Source organism: Scophthalmus maximus, chromosome 1 (assembly GCF_022379125.1).
Source record: "Scophthalmus maximus strain ysfricsl-2021 chromosome 1, ASM2237912v1, whole genome shotgun sequence".
Classification (NCBI taxonomy): Eukaryota; Metazoa; Chordata; class Actinopteri; order Pleuronectiformes; family Scophthalmidae; genus Scophthalmus; species Scophthalmus maximus.
Window position 1 is genome coordinate 3,187,571 of NC_061515.1, and position 19,930 is coordinate 3,207,500.

Here is a 19,930-nt window from a genome sequence, read left to right on the forward strand (position 1 = left end):
TCAAAACGTGTGATTATTTAAATCTTCATTGAAAATAAAAGAACAGGCAACTCCAGAAGACTTTATTTAATCAAGGGATGTCGGAGGAGAAAGCAACATGGCCGCTCTGATTCTGTAGTGCAGCTCAAGGTTCAGTGTTTTATCTGCGTAGCAACTATAGACTGTTTATACACATGGACGCACAGTAGTCAACGGGCCTGGAAAGTGAAGCAGATGTGGAAGTGCCTGAAAACTGTGTTCTCTGGAATCACCAGCAGAGGGCGACTCCACTGGTCGCCAAAACGAGTCAGTTTCTGTCGCAGTTTTCTTTTGATTTATCACGTCAGTAAACTTTTTCCTGATGAGCTTATGGTCTCGATCTCTAGTTTCAAGTCTTCTTCAATACGGCGAGGTGTTCATTTAGTAAATGATGGTCTCATTTAGAGTAAAATAGACGGTAAAGCACGTTATGAATTTGAACGTGGATACAGTGTGGTTGACAGCTAGTTCCGTCCAATGGGTGCATGGTTGCAGGTGTGGGTGGACGAGCTCTGTCCATACATCATGCATATTCAATGAGGCTATATTTTAGCAGTTTCACCTTATAGCAAGAATGTCCTGAATGCGCTGGCTGCTATGTTCCTCCCGATCTCTGTGGATTTCCACATGTAGGTCACATGCGCCAGAGGCTCTATACAGCAGTAGACTCAATTAATGGAATTAGTACATTTTTTCCATTAGCATTATTTTTGCTGGATTACAAATAAAGTAGACTAATTGATTTAGTTTTTTCTTCCCGGTGGTGTGGAAAAGGCACGCAGCTGGTATTTGTGCGGTGTGCTCAATGCAACTTCTAACAGAGAGCAGAAGGCGATGTGAGGTGAGAATTGTTGTAAAGAAATATGTAAACACGTCTGATGTGGATAGTTTCAAAGTGCATCTCTGACCGTATGTTGCATTCCGGGAGGTTTTCCATCCCCTCTTCTTTCCGAGCAGGGCTGTTGTTTTCCTTTGCTCTTTTCATCCGTGCCGTGGTCGGTGGAGGGATTCCGTTAAGCTTTAAATAAGCTGCCATTTGTTCATGCGAGACCATTTGATTTGACGATTTTTTTTTCACGTCCAAAGTTGAGCACAACAACATTAACCACTCCTTTGTTTTCTCTTTTGCTAAACACACTTACTTTCTATCCTTAGTAATCCAGTATTAATCAAGATCAGAGTCAAATATTTTCTGTACGGATGATTCGTAAGCTTTTGTCTAAAACAAACGAAATTCCATTTAAACATGATAATCTTGAAAAAAATATACCTTTAAGAAAACAGTGAATTAAATTATTTTATTAATTTATATATATATATATATATATATATATATATGTATATATATGTATGTATATATGTTTATGTATATATGTGTATATATATGTATATGTATATATATATACACGTGTATATGTGTGTGTATATATGTATATATATATGTGTGTATATATACATATATATGTATATATATATATATATGTATATATGTATATACATATGTGTGTGTATATATATGTATATATATGTGTGTGTGTATATATGTGTATATATGTGTATATATATGTGTATATATGTGTGTGTGTATATATATATATATTCCCAGGGTTTCTGATTTCAGTCAGATATTATCCTTTGAAGGCTCTGCTGCACTTATTAGTCATCGGTTTCCTCTTCACCACTAAGGTTGGTCTGTCTGGAGTCTCGAGGTCTCGTTGAATTGTGGGGACTTCTTCTTCGAGAGGGGGCGTCAGGTCAGGGTGCTGTGCCTCTGTGTGCTGTAACACTATGTCAATGTCGCCGATTCAATTTGCACCTCATCATACACTTTAGAAGAATCCTCAGAGCGAGTTTGAAGTGGGTCATGTTTGATCGTTGCATTTTTAACCAATAATAAAAAAATGTTCTGTCTGAAAATTTCACCAAGTAGTTTATGTTTTTGGTCAGTTAGCAAGATATATTCAAACTGTTAAGCAGGATTCAATAAAATATGCTACAAAGTTCTACAATAGGTGAATAAAAGGAACGAGCAAAACATATAACAAAAACTAACTTATATGTTGTATGTTTTTTTATAACTAAATTAATTGTGCATTTGTGTTACTAGATGAAACATGGTGTACACACACACATAACTCCAGACAATCCCACACACTCAGAGACAATATATTGGCCCTTCAGAAACCCGTATATAAACTTATATAAGCAATTATATAAAAGTGCACTTAGTAATCCATAATGACAAAGAGGTGAATTTTTTTTTGAAATATTTGCAAATGAATAAGCTCTCTTATAATCTCATATGTGAAAAAGTAATCAAACCTTTTGCAGAGTCTCTCACATGGTGTTTGTGTAAATGATCATTGAGCTGTGTTTAGAACTGGATCGGAGCGTACATGTGGCAAATTGAATTGACTGGACATACTGCAGTTGACACACACACACACACACGCACACACACACGTGATCACACTGCATGTCGGGACTAAAAAGCCATGAAGTCCGAGGAACTGTCTGTAGGCCTGCACGAAAAATACTGATGGGGCACAGACGAGGGCGAGCGTATGACATCATCTCTTAAGTCTGATTCTGAAGAGCGTTCTCCGAAGCACAGAGGCCTCAATGATTGGAAAATGGCAGAAATTGGGAAACGACTGGGAGTTTTCTCAGCGAGTCGACCGTTTCGACCACACGTATACAACCTGAGTCTGGAGGGATGGTTCCACTTTTTAACACGACAATGTCCCGGAGCACTCGACCAATGACAATGCTGAGGTGGTCCAGCCGCCCGGACTCTAACCCTCGGTGGTGAGACCTGAAGGAGGCAGGTCACAGATGCTTTACATCCAACCTGATGGAGGTTAAGAGGATCTGCCGGGACGAATGAGATAAAATGCCCAAATCCAGATGAACAAAGCTTGTAGAGTTTCTATCGAGACGGGCTTCTACAAAATACTGAATTAAAAGTTTGAACACACGAAGAGATTAACATTATTGATTTTTAATACAGTGGCAAATCATTTATTCCAAACATGTTTTCACTTATTAATAATCATGTTGGATTATTGGGTGTAGATTAACGAGCAAAGTGACAGTTTCATCCATTTGCAATTTAATACCCAACACATTTAAAATGAAGGGATGGGAATATTTTCTGAAGCCACGACAAAAAATCACTGCTTAGTCATGGTGGTGGACACATGATGTTACAGTCTTGACACGGATTAAAGATAAACAACCACTTATTAAAGAGATGTTCCATAACTTCTATGGTTACGGTTGTCAAAGAAAACTGCAACGGGACAAATATCAGAGGCGGGAAAAAAGTGATCTTTCCTTTCCAGGGTATTTGTCTGCGCTCTGATGAAAGCGCGTCGGGGTCGACTCTCTGTGATTCTCAACAGATCCGTACAAACGCTAATATCAATGTGAAGGTGAAGTTAATACAGTAACTCGTTAGAAAAAGTGTGCGCTGTTTAACTCAAAGCTGGAGGCGTCACACGAACTTTTCGCTTCTTGTAGTTGGTTTATATACTTTCAGTTTATATTCATTAACGTGCAGATTCATTGGCTTTATTATCAGTCTGTGCATTATTATTTTTTTTACTATAGCTGCAGAGCTGTGTGATCTATAAAATGTGTTAAAATAGAAAGAAATGCCCAAATGCCAAGCGAATGTCCTTACATGGGTTTGGTCTGAAAACATGACCAAAACTTCACAGGAGCATTGGATTTCAGTCGATAACCAATAACTGCTGGACGCCATCATCTGTGGTGTGTAGACATCTACCGCTGACTGCCGCCAGTCAGGACATCCCGATTTATGTCCAGCGCGCTCAGCTCGCCGTGCGATGAGTCAGGCGTACAGCATCACCCTGTGTCTGTGTGACTCTCTCTCTCTGTGTGTGTGTGTGTGTGTGTGTGTGTCTTTGAACACTCTCATGATTAGTGTTTTCAGTGACTGGCTGGCTGATGGGGTTGATTTGTCCGACAGTGCTGCGTGTCAGGCAGCCTCAGCGACCGCACCGGAGAACATGAGTGAAGGAGCGGATAATTGATAGTGACAAGGCGCTCCCGGCCTTAATTGCTGCCGGTGAATTAGATTACCTTTTCAAAGTGCCTTCGTTAGCGGAGGGAGAGCCACACCAACGGTCGCCTGATTGGCCTCATATTGTCTCGCCGTGAACCTGCTCCGGCAGAGCAGTAGGATGTTTGTTGTGGTTTGTTTGAAATCGCCCGCTAATTCGTGCAGCCTCGGTTTATATGGAGTGCGTGCGTCGTACGGTACACGCACATCCAGGCAGTGTCAACGATGTCAGTTTGTCAACGTTCAGCATCCGGTGTTCATGGGTCCTTTGTCGCGGCACAGTGGACGCGAGTAGGACGCTGCATTTGAACCATTTGAACGGCTGCGCGTCTTTTCAGGAACACTGTCCCGGTTTATTCGTCGGAACTTACGTCTGCTGAAGATATATTTCCACATGAAAACTGTAAAACTGTTGATTAATGGTGATATCTGTGGGAGAATTCAACAAAGCGTAGAAGGGCCGAGAGGCAAAGAATCTTTACGACCTGACCGGACCCGAGCTGCAGTGGCAGATCCGAGAACCAAACTGTGCGATGCAAATGTTAGGCAAGAGGTGAAGTCAGTGATCAGACACGGTAAAGTGTTGGTGAGAAGTTCCAGCTGCCTCTGCGCATGCGAGGGAGAAAGAAAAGCCGCCCCGTCCTATCATAGCCACGGGATCAGCACCACGGAGAGCGCCTCGCTGCACAGTCCCAACAGTCTACTGTAGTTATCAATCAACATGGACGCCGTTTCTGTTGAGTTTATATTACTGTTTCCAACGGTTGTGGCCACCACGAATGAAATCCCACCTCCACTGTGTTGATGTAGAGGAAGAAATCTGAGACGGAATCTGGACAAATAACACCTAAACTACATGCACTGCTAAATACTACGTGAGCTAAGTGTAAAAAAAACAAAACTCAAAAGAAAAATGAATCCTAACGCGTCATATTTCCTGCCGGACAACTTTGTGAAAACAGAACGTCCACGAGAAGAGTGCGTATAAACGCACAATTCATCATTGGACAATAACTTCATATATTGTAATTCTATTTATACAGAATTTTCATTTTAGTTTGAGGAAAATGTTGGTATTCCCAACAGCTTCCTGTGTGCTCGCAGCTTAACCGCTTGAACGCCAAACCAACTGTGCACGACATATGAAGGCAGCTTCAATCATCTACTCTTTTTTTACATTTAGGCTTATAGCAGGTTTCATAGGGATTTCTACAATCGATCCCTGCAGGGATTTTTCTCTTTTCTTTTCTTTTCTTTTCTTGTCCCAGTATAGTGAAATCAAAGCTCCGGTCGGTCAGTCGAAGAGGAGTTCCCACCGCCCTCCTGCCGGCGTAAGAATAAACACCCTGAAAGCAACGGAGAGAGAGCGACAGAAAGGATTTTCCGGCACGCAAGCAGTGACAGCGGAGAGCTGGTATCATTCCATGCAGAGTCGGCGACATGAGCGTCTTCTTTTCCTCCCAAATCCAAAAGTCCAAAACCTTCCCCCCCCCCCCTTCATCCCCTGCAGCACCAGCTCCAGCTCCAGCCATCCTTCCTCATCCCATTTCCATATCTCTTTCCAGTCACTGCTCCATCACCAATCCCCCCCCCCCCCCCCCCCAAAAAAAAAAAAAACCCACTGGCATCCCCATCCCTGTCTCATACTTCATCCCTGCCCCAGCCAGCCTGAAGCCCCCCTGCTGAGTTAAATGGAGTGTGCTGGTGTCAGGGGAGCGGCGTGTGCTCAGTTCAGTTCAGCTCGGCTCAGCTGGGCTCAGCTGGGCTGCCACGGCGTCACAAACCCACTGTGTGATTATTGTCAGAGCGAGACTCCTCCACCCAGGAGGTCCCCGCTGATGGGCACTGTGTCACCGGGTACAGCCACCCATGGACGGTGAGATGAGAGAGAGAGAGAGAGAGAGAGAGAGAGAGAGAGACTAAGGGGGGAGCGAACGGTACGGGGATAGAGAAATGCTGGCGGCCGGGATGGAGAGGAAAAAAAAAAAAGAGGAGAGCAAGCAGGAGGGGAGAGCATCATCAAAGGAGAGAAGAAGCCAAGTTGAGCAAGGAAAGCCTGATGTATACCTATCACAGCACACAAAGACAAGGGAAGACACACGGGGAGCGATATAAAGAGGGAGACGCGAGGAGGAGGAGGAGAAGAAGAATAATGTGCCTGGAGAAGAAAAAGAAGCAGCAGGGAAATCAGCAGAGGACAGAGAAGAAGAAAAGACAGGGGAGGGCGTGTGGAAGAGAGAGGCACAGAGAGAAATTAGAGGGAGAAATTTTCAAGCGAGTGATGTGTGCCGTGATTGTTTTCTCTCTCTCTCTCTCTCTCTCTCTCTCTCTCTCTCTCTCTCTCTCTCTGTGTTTCGCTCTAAACGGTCGGGATGTGGCCTGTATCTCCCGGCAAGAAGGAACTCAATTTGGGACAATTTACTCGGCAGTCTCAGCCCTGATGCACCTCGGGGACAGAGCACAGAGAGAATGAAAGTGAAGGAAGATAAAATCAGCAAGCGCCACACACGCGCACACACGCACACACGCACGCGCACACGCGCGTCGTACACCTCGCTGCAGAGTAGATTTCACTTAGTTAGTTCTAACTCTCCCAGGCGGTCAATACGATTGAGTTTATAAGGCTTGGAAATGAAAAGCCCAGGATAAAGTTAGATAAACTGTGTGCTGTTTGATTTCAGCTCCCCCTCTTGCAGGGAAAAAAAGCAACCCCCACACAGGACAGATGGCCAGAAGGGGGATGCGCTGGAATCACGTTGTGCAAAGGGGTCATTGGGGTGATTAGGGCCGAAAGCGCTCTACGTGTATTGGTCTCCAAAACATTTGCACGATTTTTTCCGAGATGCTGGGGGCAATTTCTTTGTCATCCAAGCGCGTCAAACCCTGTGTTGTGTTACTCTGAAAGTGTGGGCTTTCCATAACGTGACCACAGATTCTGTCTCCAGGTCGGCAGCCTGCAGGGTGTGTACAGCCTGGCAGACAGCAGGGGGCGCTCTGACAGAGCCACCTTTGAGAAGAGACTCCCGACTGCAGAGGGGGTGAGTCATTTTTTTTTTTTTTATACCTGCACCAATAAATAAACACTCTGCTAAATAAGACGGGAGCTGGAGAGTGGATCGAGATGCATGTTCCCAAAAGAAACAAGGTTGTTTTTTATTATATTTATTTCTTTTTTTTTTCTTTTCTTTTCTGTCTGGCCTGACTTGCTTCTGTCTGTGTGGCACAGCGGGAAATGGATTTGGTAACTACAGCAAATCAGAGTGTTCAGCTACTTAGATGTGAGTGTTTGATACGTTGAACATGGCCCACGTCAAGGTGAATTCACACCCCGGCCCCGGTTCTGATTTTACGCAGCATGTATATGCAAATGGAAGTTAATTCGGCTGGCGTTGCTGTTTTAATCAGGGTCTAGTGTTGATTGGCGCGAGAGAGAGAGAGAGAGAGAGAGAGAGAGAGAGAGAGAGAGAGAGAGAGAGAGAGAGAGAGAGAGAGAGAGAGAGAGAGAGAGAGAGAGAGAGAGAGAGAGAGAGAGAGAGAGAGAGAGAGAGAGAGAGAGAGAGAGAGAGAGAGAGAGAGAGAGAGAGAGAGAGAGGGGTGGTGAGTAATGGCTGAAAGTTGTTTACCTTGCTTGTGTTGCTCGTGTGCCTGTTCCACCCGATATCACTTTGTGGCCCCCCCCCCCCGCCCCTCTTCCTCCCTCCCTCGCCACCTTCAACGAGCCTTTCTCCGCACAATGCAGCCTCCTCACCGGGACCTCCGTTGCCAGGGAAACCGTCACCCGTGGAGACATCCCGTGACAGCACGGGGCGAGGGAGGGGGGGGACGGGGCGGAGCGGTCGGAGATGCGGCCTCGGCGCTGTCCCCTCTCCAGGGTTCGCCAGACCTCTGGCCCCTGCCACGACACACTGCCCCTCTTCAGTGGCACACACACACACACACACACACACACACACACACACACACACAGAAAACACAACAACAGTGTGTTTAAACACACACCCGCGCGCACACACACAGGGCACAGGGGATGCACCAAAACACACACACACACACACACACACACACACACACACACACACACACACACACACACACACACACACACACACACACACACATACACAAAGCAAGAGCAAGGGAAGGACATGCACGGAAAGTAAAAGAGAGAGAAGATTTCCAAACTTTCAGAATGCGAGTTATCATCTGAATCAGTATGCGTGTGATTAATTGAAGTAATTTATGTGCAATCTTCAGTGACTCCATGTATGGTTCATGATTTCATTAAACTGTAACTTTAATCACTTTTCTACCGTGGTAACTTTAGGTGGAAATGAATTTGCAACCCCCCCCCCCCCCCCCCCAAAGAATGTCCTACATTTCCTAATGAGTCTTAAATGTGTAATGGATTGCACAAATAACGTTTTGGGATGATGAACAATTGCACACGTGGACATTGCATCTCCTTTCCAAGGCACTGTTGCAATTTTAAATACCTCTCCATCGCGTTCTGTTTGTGGGCCATATTGTTTTCTCCTTTTTTTCCCTGAATTTTTAAAGTCTTAAATTGAGGCTCTGACACCACGAACTTGAACCCGACAGACAAAACCTCTTCAACCGGACGATCGCTTCCTCGTCCCTAACTCAGTTAGACCCATAGAATCCACTTTAATTGCATTTTAAGGGCTGAAACAGTCAATATTGTCATAGCTTTATGGAAAACGTATATATTTATTGTGGGCTGCGTGTTGCCAAGCGTAATTACAGTGTGTTAGCCACAGTCGCTGGCCAGCTGCCAGAGCCTGAGCTGTTCTCTCCATCCGCCCACCTCTGACCAGACCTCTTGTCTACACACAAACCTGCGTTAGTGTGCGTCGCACGCGGCAGGTGGATTACATTACAGAGAGCGCTAATTGCTGCGCCGCGCCAGGTGGAGAGTTAACGTCGGTTTAATGCTTTAAAAAAAACTGTCGTCTGCAGGTAAAAACTGTATCAGTAGTCGCATGTGCATGTACAGTAACGTGATCCTAGGATCGCACACAAAAGCCTTATTGTGTAGCTCTGCAGAGACTCAAAAGTGGAAGACTTAGTCACTGGTGCAGCATCAAACCACCGTGTTTTTTCAATGCATTCCATCTAAAGTAAATAGTGTTTGCTGCTTGAATTCTCTGTGTGGTTTTGAACTTAAAATGAAAAAAGTGTTTGCTGGCAAAATCCCGTCAAACTTCCTGTCTCTGGAACATCAGGGGAGATGTCCAGGTTGCATCATCTGAACCGAGAATGAAAGGTCAGAGACTTTTTGGACGTCAACATTACGAACAGATCGACATCCACTTATTAATTTGCACACAAGAGGACACAAGTCTACTAACTTTGTCTTGCCCGGTGCTGACCGGCTGTTGAGGCCTTCTTCAAATAACTCATTACAGCTAATACTAACTGAAAATACAGTACATTGTACAGTAAATATGGAGTACACAATTTTCTTTCTTTCTTTCTCTCCAATTATACAGCAATATGCCTCAGTGAAACTAAACTGCAGTTACTGCCTAACTGTGATTACGGCGCTGCTGAACTTCTGGGTGCACCACACGGTCATCATCCGCAGACGTTTTCCCAAGCTGAAATTTTTACAGAAAAATGTAAATGCCAACTCAGGATCTGCTGACGAAGGCTTTGTGATTGAAACCATGTTGTGTGTGGCCTTCAGTGGAATCTGGCCATTTGAATGATGTCGATAACCATGTGATGACCACTAGATTCCTCTGAATATTGGAGTGTATGAAATTCCACTCATATATAATAAAGCATTATGAAAATGTGACAATGTGAAAATGATATTAGCTTTATCAATATTTTGCACAGTCCATTTATTGATGTCATATGGTAATATATATAATATAACATAATATAAAATGTCATGTAGGCGTACACTTTGCTGAGAAATACAATTAAACAATATGATCTATAGGAAGTGAACGTAAACTACGCTTTTGTAGGTGACAATGTTGGACCAAGGCAAACAAATGAATTTGCATAATAATATAAAAATTTCAGAAATACCTTGTACCGCACAGTTGTTGGAAACTATTGTTTAAGTCTTCAAACCCAAAATCCTTCTTAAGGGTAAATCGTTTCACTTGAACTCATGAATGTGATTCCATAAAACCGGAATATTAGACACCCTCCATAAATCTCGCTGTCGCTCATATCAACCACTGGCTCAGGTCCATAGGAATGGGGCTGCGTGGCTCACATGTGGTGAGCTGTGTGCGATAACAGCTTATTGTGTACAGCAGACTCACACACACACACACACACACACACACACACACTGTAAGGTCCGTGGTGGTTTCTCGGGGGAGGTGCTTTTGCCGCCGTGTAATCCCGGCCGACGCTGCCCTCTGTCAGCAAAGCAACAATCAGCTGTTGTATTAATCTCACGGCTAATGACATAATTAGCGAGGCTGTGGAAAAACAGATCGACAGAAACACGTGAGGATTAGAGACAACAAACACAAACAAACACACACACACACACACACACACGCACATTAACATTGGTCATACATGCAGGAATATCCGCACACAGGCAACCGCAGCTCCGTCAACGCCTACAGCTGTCGGGCTGTGGGACATGTGGCGGGACCGAAGTATAATCTGTTGTTGTTCTTCAGTTGTTCTTGTTCACTCCAGACTCCCGTCTCCCCTCGGCGACCCTCTCCCTTACTCTCCTAACCATCGTAGCTCTCGCAGGTTTCATCCTCAAACGCGCAGTTATGTCTCGGACTGACCTTTACAAAAAGCCTCACATTCTGAACCCCTGCCGGCTTCTGACTCAAACACCCCCATTCCCCGCTGGTGTACTACACACACACACTTAATGCACATGTAGAGGGGGGGTGCCCCAGGCTTCTGACGTGCATGTTTGAACAATGTTTTTTTCCTTTATTATTCATTTGCCATTTGGAGGCCACGCCCTATTTGTTGGAGCCACTTGCAACTTGCAACGAGAAGACAAAGACAGAAGTGAAGAGAAGTCAAAGACGCAGCATTGAAACTGAAACACCGAGCAAAGTTACGTAAGAAGTGGCCGACCGGATGTAACCATCGGCAGCCAGGATCATGCCAATCAAACATTGCTCCACTTCCTTTCGAATGAGCCTTTCCGCAGCCGTATGTTGGCTTATCATTGGAATTAAAAATGTAAACGAAAAATGAAGTCACAGCTACAATTTTTGTCTGAAGCCTTTCACAGATGTTGATTTTTAGTCAAGGAACGGACATTAACTCACCACTTCAGAATCGAGACATCCTCAAAACCCCCTTGGCCCCTTCAACAGGGGCGAGAGGGGGCCGGGGTCACCGTCAGAGGACGGAGTTCTTAGTTCAATTTGAGTTTGTTGTCCCCTGCTTTATTTTAATATTTAATATTCCGTCACTGTACGTTTTCCCGTGAATGCGTCTCACCTGTGTCCATCTGTCTCCGCCCTCCTGACTATGTGCTCAGCACTCGGGGTTTCGTTCCGTGTTTGCGTTTCGGATCAACTGAGTTTGTTTTCCCTCGAAAGACCGCGAGTCTGTTTTCCGCGGTCACTTTTTTTCATTAAACCTGTACCTTGCTGCTCCATTAATCCATGACGTGAAGGGTGGACGGTGACTTTCCCGCGGACCCGTCAGCGGCAGAGAGACGTTCCCTCTCCTCGCCGCTCCGCTCGCGCACTGCGAGAGTTGAGTGCCTACTTTGGAATCCACTTACCTCTGCGAAATGGCGCGGTGATCAAATCAAAAAAAGGTACGGGAGCCGCCCGCACTGACGGACACCTCGCAGGCCGCGTCAGACTGACTGCGAAGCACTCAGACGGTTTTTCTAGTCTGAGCGACATGAGCTGCGACAGTCTCGCCTGCCGATGTGAAAGACGCCGCCGCGTCAGATGAGTCATCGAGCTGCACTCGCCTTAATTGCACTGACTGAGAACTTTTCTGTCGGCGCACGTCGCAGCTCTGCTTCCTTAAAATCAAAGTTCAGAGGTCAAAGTTACTTTATTTTTCGTCTCCCTAGGGGAGAAATTTAGGGTAGGGAAAATCTCTGCAACAATAACACTACAACATACCACATACAACAAAGGCATCCAGTCAACAAACCACATAAAAAAAGACATTAAAAGTACAAAAGTACACTAAACATTTGGGCTACTCGGAAATGAGTTGTGCAAATTGCCACACGTGTGCTTGTGCAAAAGAGCTATCCCACCAACATCCGTTCTGTTCTACCTAACATACCTTACAAACACTCATTCATTCTTACATAATCATCCATGCATCCAGTCCATTATATATACATTCATTTGTCCATTTACCACTTCCCATGCGTTCAATCCTTAATAAATATACATTCATTGGTCCATTTCTACACATACATATATTCAACCTTGAAAGTACATTACTTCCTACCTCATATGTGAATACTCCATTAATCCATTTAGCCCAACCATGCATTCAATCCCACATAAATATACATTCGTTGCTCCATTTATACCCATACATTCAGCCATGTGAATACATTACATCCTACATTCAATCACGATCACCGTCTTTCACTGATGAGCTTGATTGAGAGAGGGATGAATGAATGTTTATACCTGTTGTGTTTGCACACAGGTATGAACCTGTATGTATATAAAATGCTGAAGGTAAATGAAGCGACGCGCATGAAGATCCAGTGGATTAGCCGGAACGATAACAATGACGCGTCATATGACCTGCGCACTGCAGGTGTGAAAATCTGTTTTTATTATCTACAATGACGAAAATCATTTTTCTCCTACAAAGTGGCTTGGTCCTTGCTCTTCTTGATTTTATCGTTTGGGCTGTAACGTCAGAAGCTACATTGGCTACATTATATGAATCGATTGGTCGATTAGTAATCGATTACTATATGAATCGCCAACTATCTTGTTTATCGATTAATCGGTTTCAAGAAGTTTTTATGGAAAATATTCTCTGATTTCAGCTTCGTAAATGTGAATATTTTCTGGTTTCTCTGCTCCTCTGTGACGGTTAAACTGAAAATCTTTAGTGTGCGGACAAAACGTCGTCTCGGAGTTTTGGGAAACACATCTTTCACCGTTTTATGGACCAAACAACGAATCAATTAATCGAGAAATTAATCGGCAGATTAGTCGATTATGAAAAGAATCGTTAGTTGCAGTGCATGGCTATTTTGAATATACATACTTAAATGCCATTACATTGTTCAGCCTCATGATCAAAACATATATATATATATATATATATATATTCCACTTATGTAAATCCGTCTTGATGCTACAGATGTGTCTCTCTCACCCACTCCTCTCTCCACACAGGACAGAAGAAAACATTAGTATATTCCCTGTATGCTTCCCATCTGCTGAAGCGTTTTTGGTGTTTTTTTTCTTTTTTATTTTCCTCCTCCCCTTATTTTTCTTCCTTGGCCTTTTTTTTTTTTTTTTTTTTTTTAAAGACCCCAGTCACATCCGCAATCCCGCGGCCCTATAAGGAGCTTTCACGCTTTTTGGTTTGCTTTAGATGTTTAATACCCACTCTCTTTTGTGTCAGGGAGCCGGAGAGGCGTTAAGAAGCGCTGATAAACCCCACTTAGATCCCTTCCTGGCCCGTCACCCCGGCCTGCCGGGCCGCTTTAGCAGGGAACTGATCTGTGACGGCCTGCCACTCAAACTGAGCACTTCTGAAGGCTGACACAATGGAGTGAGCAGCACACCAGAGGGCCCCGGGGGGGGGGGGGGGGGAGGCCAAGAGGTGCCACGGGAGAAGGCTAGAGGAGGGGCCAGAGTGTATCTGCCTGTTATCTTCCTCTTCTCTTTCAATTCATGCTATTTGTCCTCCCTCCTTCCTTTTACTGCTCGCCACTTTTTTTCCCCCCTCAGCGTGTCTCACTGTTTTCACTCTTAACCTTCTGGTCGGCAGTAACGCATCCCCCTCCCCTGTCCTCCTCTCTCTCCGCGGACGAGGCTATCCCGTCGAGTAGGTAGAGGTGGGAGACGGAATGAAGGCGCGGAGAGTTGGCGGGTGGCGGCCGGACGGTCGACGACCAGGCTGGGGATGAGCGCTCGGCGTCTGGGCCGCTCTTTCGTGGCCGCGGGTCATGTGGTGTGTTCACTGCTGCGTGGCTCCGGCCGGGTGTCAGGAAGTCGTGATTGACAGGCGGCGGGAGCTGGTTGAGCCCTGGTGTGTGTGTGTGTGTGTGTGTGTGTGTGTGTGTGTGTGTGTGTGTGTGTGTGTGTGTGTGTGTGTGTGTGTGTGTGTGTGTGTGTGTGTGTGTGTGTGTGTGTGTGTGTGTGTGTGTGTGTGTGTGTGTGGCATTTGGCCACTGCCGTTGCCATCACTTTCCCAAGGGGCTGTGGTTGGGTAGCGGAGCCCAAAATGTCAGCGCTGATATCTGTGCGGCGCGTATCACACTGCTGCAGCTGCCTGCCATCCACCACATCCACTCATTCATGTGGAGACATGGGAGTATCGCGTGCACACACAGACACACACACTCTTTTCTTTCAATATTCACTGCTATTCTGTAGAGCGATATCCATGCACACATACATTCATCATGGGATGTCTACACACACACACACACACACACACATATCTTACTGTCTATCTCCTCCTCCTGCACACATGCAGTTGTGTTCCACCTCAGCCGCTCAACTACGCAAGTGCTCCAGTGTTCTCATTTTCCCCCTCACTGCTGAAAAGTAATTTTTTCCAAACATAATTTTTTCAATATATACTGCCTTGGTCTTTTTTCCTATTTCTGAAGTGTTCTTTTTTTCTTGGTTTTGTGTTTAAAAGTACATTTAAATGGGACCTTTTATACAGTATGTGTGCTGTACTTGTTGTACTTGTGGTGTGTGTGTGTGTGTGTCACAACTGGATGATGAATGCGCTGACAGTGGAGGGGTCAGTGTCACAGACAGTGTGGTCAATTGCCCCTCGTCCCCCGAGTCTAACCTTGAGCAACACTCCCTAAAGAGAGTCTCAATCTGCCATTAAGGCACATAAACGCACGCACACACACACACACGCACACACACACACACACACGCACACACGCGCACACACACTCAGAGACATTCCCTGGTGAGTGTGTGCCATTAGTAGCTGGCAGGGGCTGGTTTGACAGAGAGCGATTAGCTCCCTATCATGTGTATTGATCACCGTGTCCTGGCTGCTCCTCAAGAGGAGGGGCTCCAGGGGATTGTACAAGGTAGTACACACACACACACACACACACACACACAGTCACAGTCACACCATGTCTGTTGGTACGAAACGCTGCGTCTTTGTTTTGTTATTTATAAATTAGAGAAAAGATGACTTTGCCAGTCATGCGTTGTCTGATGTTGCATCATGGGTTTATGTCCGTGCGCGGACATGGGGGCCATTCAAAGAAACGAGAAAACGAGACATCATTTGACGTTACGTTGTAGGAAAATCATTTTGTAAATTACAGCAGCTTCTTGGCTGCAAGGAGGCACGTGTGTGTGTGTGTGTGTGTGTGTGTGTGTGTGTGTGTGTGTGTGTGTGTGTGTGTGTGTGTGTGTGTGTGTGTGTGTGTGTGTGTGTGTGTGTGTGTGTGTGTGTGTGTGTGTGTGTGTGTAGACAAAACGACTGGATAATCGGGGCACGGCAGACTGAAAACCCCCCGCGTGAGAGTGTCGAACGCACCTGTGTTTGGGTAAAAGGTAATTACAGAATTAAATCATTTTCAGAACGTGCACCTTTTAATATGCTGAATCTCTATTCAGTTTGGATTCCTGCCTGGAGAGCGACTGTATTCCGAGCCCGCAATGCCTAGTGCGAGTCAGTTTTTTTTTTTTAAATTGCAAGGGAGGCACAATAAAATGCGTTTGCTTTGCTCACGTGATAAATTACTTACACGTTTGGGATATCTGCCTTAGAAGGCCACTGCGATCCCGGCCCATTACAGCAGGTGCGATGAAAATAGTTTTTAAATTGGCAGCAATGGCGCAATAAAATAACTTAGCTCAAAGTCAAATGTGGTGCGAGCTCGCCCGCACTGTAATAAACAGCTGTAGGTCTTTGCTCTCTGGCTCACAGGGGCTGCATCTTCAGCAGACATTGAATCTGACCCAATGATTAAGCAGCGGACGGAATACAAACAGAATCACATCCACCTCTGTTTTTTTACGATACAATACAAGAAGACTGGGGTAAAGGAGGTTTTCATTTTCAATACTAAGGCTCTACTTCCTGCAGCCACTGCCTTCCAGTTGTAGTTGTAAAACTGTCTATAACGCTCCTAGCACATTAGAATGTACTGAAAGTATGCTTTTTTTTATTTTTACAAATGATTCATCAAATGTAAATTAAAATCTAACCAGGTCTGGAAAATGAAGCCAATGCGAAGGTGCCTGAAGCCTGTATTCTCTGGAATGTCCAGCAGAGGGCGACTCACTGGACAGTTTCTATCGAAGTCTATAAGGAAATGTTCCTACTTCTCACTTTATAACATCAGTGAACCTTTTTTCCGGAGGACTTGATGTTTGTTTATCGCTAGTTTCAAGTCTTCTCCAATACAGTATGACGTTCATTTTGTGAACTGGTCTAATTTAAGAGTAAAATAGAAGATTAGGCACCGTATACATTGGAGCGTGCATACAGCGTGATTGACAGCCGGTCTTGGACAGACCCCTCCCCCAATTCTACATCCGGTTGCAAAGAAACCCAAAATGGCACTGGTCCAAATGCAAAACTCGTAACTCGTGAGGTTACGATGGGTTGACACGCTGGCGCTATACAATTTTGTATATGAATACTTTTTACAAATACTACTTTAAAAAAATGCCATTGTAGGGCAAACATTGCATGTGCGCAAATAAAAGAGGATTAAAGAAATGACCGTGATTTTCTCGCGTCTTCTCCAGTGTGTGCGTGCTAAATATGACTCCATCTATCTTAAATCACGGCTAACCAACATGGACAGCCTAATGCACTGTAAACATCCATTTGATTACATCTACAGAGCTGCACACATGTATCACATCCCCGTCCTGGGTGTTCTCGGACCAGCTCCTAGCTCGTGTTAATTGAGTCTAATTGAAGAACATGAGGGGGGGGAACGGGCGCCAGCAGGCTTTTAGGACATAAAGGACCACGGCCGCCTCTCAATAGTATTTATTTTCAACCTCTTCCACTCAGATTTAAGTGTAAGAGGACAATAGTGGCCTGACACTGATATGCGTGGGTCTGTGATCTCCCGTTTGATTTAGTGCGCCCACCTTCACAAGGACCGGCCTCTTATCAGATCAAAGCTGCGAGCAGCAGCAGCAGCAGCAGCAGCAGCAGCAGCCTATGAAAGAAAATTGCGCGTGCGCGTGCGGAGGACAGAGGTGTAGGTGAGGCGGGGGTGTTTTCCTTGCTTTTAACCCGGGACAATGGGACGGCGGACGGAAAAAAGGCGAGCAAGTGCTCTTTGAACAAATGAAGAGGAAACCGTTTGCTCTCCTCCGGCAAAGATGCCCAACTCTCTCCCCGTGCCGCGGCGCGGTGCCTTTCATCCTCACGAATCCGCAATATGCCCTTGACTAATGGCCACACAAAGCCAAAATTAAACATTGGAAATGGATGAAGATTATTAGCGCTGAAGCTTTAGGTTCTTTAAATTTGTTTTAGCACAAAGTAAAAGTCAATTTGCATGTGATTTCCAGGTCCACTGGGTACAGAAGCAGCACGGTCATTATAGGGACAAACGGGATCCTGTGCCAGGACGGGACCACAGGACCGCTCACAGTAAGTTTGACTTTTTTTTTTCTCTTTTACAGTACTACGTGCAACTCCTGTCTTTTGATGACTGAACACTCGATATCTCAGCAACGCCGCGAGGGAATTTCTATTTCAAATTTGGTCCAAATGTTCAGTTGGACCCCGAGGATGAACTTATTAGATTTCGGCGGTCAAATGTCAAGGTCACTGTGACCTCACACCTCTCGTGAGCGAGATATCTCAGGAAACTCTTTTAAGGAAATCCCTTCACATTTTCCCAGAAACGTTCGCGGGTGAATTAATCAGATTTGGCTGGTCGAAGGTCACGAGTCAAGGTCACTGTGAATTCACATTTGGGGCGAATGCATTTATGGGGAACGCCCAGAGGAAATTTCATTAAAGTCGGAGGATGACCTGATCCCAATTCGTTGGTCAAAGGTTAAAGGTCGCCTCTCAAAACACTTTTTTGCCACATGAATATGATGTGGCATGCAGACGATGACTTAAAACTTCTTCAAATTTGGCACAAACGTTCATAAGGACAAGGTTAAAGGTCAAGGTCACCGCGCAACACAAGTTCTTGGGCCGTAACTCAAGAATCCATCTGGTTATTATGACAATATCAACATACTTTTATTGGATTCTGAAGTCTTCATACCTCTTAGACCAGGATGTAAACTGCATCCTGATTGGTTGGAAGTGGCAAACGAATGTGAGCTTCAAATCGTTTCTACAGAAAAGTTCAGTTGGCACAGATTTTTTCCAGACAGACGTGTAGTACATCACGTCACACGTGACAAGTGGTTGAAGAGCCAATCATCATCAGAGTGCATGCGATATAGGTCCAATGAAAACCAAAGTGAACGGTCAAAGTTAATGATGACGTCAATGACGTAGCGCTTGGTTCATAACATGCGCCGAGTAACACGCAAGAAAACTTTCCACCCTCAAAGTTGCCGGTAGCTGTCGGCAGCATTTGAGTGGCTAGCTCAACCAGCAAAGAAGAAAAGGCAGAACACATTACGAGGAGACATTGCAAAGTCATCCTGTTGAACTTGGACAGTTCTCTGACAGATTATAGAAAAGTGAGAGACGAAAAGTGAAAGATTCAAAAAGATGGCGGATGTGTGTTTATTTCACACACACACACACACACACACACACACACACACACACACACACACACACACACAGAGAGAGAGAGAGAATGCATTTGCACATCTTGACCCGCGATGAACTGTTGAAGTCTAATGTTTCTCTCTGTGTTTCTGAGCTGCAGCCAACGTGGAACGTTGGGCGCCAGGTTTAAATATCTCAAAATTCAGGCCAAACACTGTTTTTCTTGGCAGAGCGGACGAGCCTCAACATAGCACTGCAAACTCCATCGAAGCCCAGGGTGCAATTAGTTACACCGGTTTTAGTACTCACGGGTTTAATGGTACACAAAATACACAAGTTGGTTCAGCGGGCAAAGCCTTTACAGAGGGTAATGTTCATTTTGTACTGGAACCTTGAACCGTTGCGCATTCATCATAATCCTTCATGGAATAGTGGAGGCGCTCAGACACTGGCATGAGGTGATGCTACATCATATGAATTAACACATCAGTTAATACATTCCATTTTTAAAAAGTTCTTCACACAACTTGTTTAATAGTTAGGTAATCAGATTTAGAGGTTTTATTGATTCCCTTTGGCGAGAGCCAGGCTGGATGTTTGTAGCTTCCTATTGGCCCAACAGACACAAGACTGGCATAAATCCTCTCGTCTCAATTTCAACAAAATGTCAAATTGTTTCTTTTAGTCACCGTGTCGACTCTTCCAGTCAATCTAACCGGTAACTGTGGCTTCCAGTTAGTGGCTGCGATCTTTTTGTCAACATGTTTGAAAAACCGCAGTGGCTCCGAATAGATACAGGAGGAAGTATTTCAGAAAATCAGGAAATAGCAAACAATTATCTTTCTGAATTTGAAAGAAAGATATCAAATTGTTTAGACAATTATCATCTTATTTCTATCTTTTACTGAGTTGGCATCAGAATATATA

General features: G+C 44.8%; 1 protein-coding gene across 2 annotated transcripts in view; it reads left to right on the top strand.

The window, feature by feature from the left end:
* The window catches only part of LOC118299900 (endoprotease bli-like), a 153,109-nt gene that overhangs the window by 14,070 nt on the left and 119,109 nt on the right, over positions 1-19,930 (top strand). For both annotated transcript variants that reach the window (XM_035624009.2, XM_047335023.1), the window contains exons 3-4: positions 7,051-7,143; positions 17,830-17,911. In XM_035624009.2, coding sequence (XP_035479902.2) covers positions 7,051-7,143; positions 17,830-17,911 — 175 coding nt within the window. The remainder of the gene's footprint in view (positions 1-7,050; positions 7,144-17,829; positions 17,912-19,930) is intronic.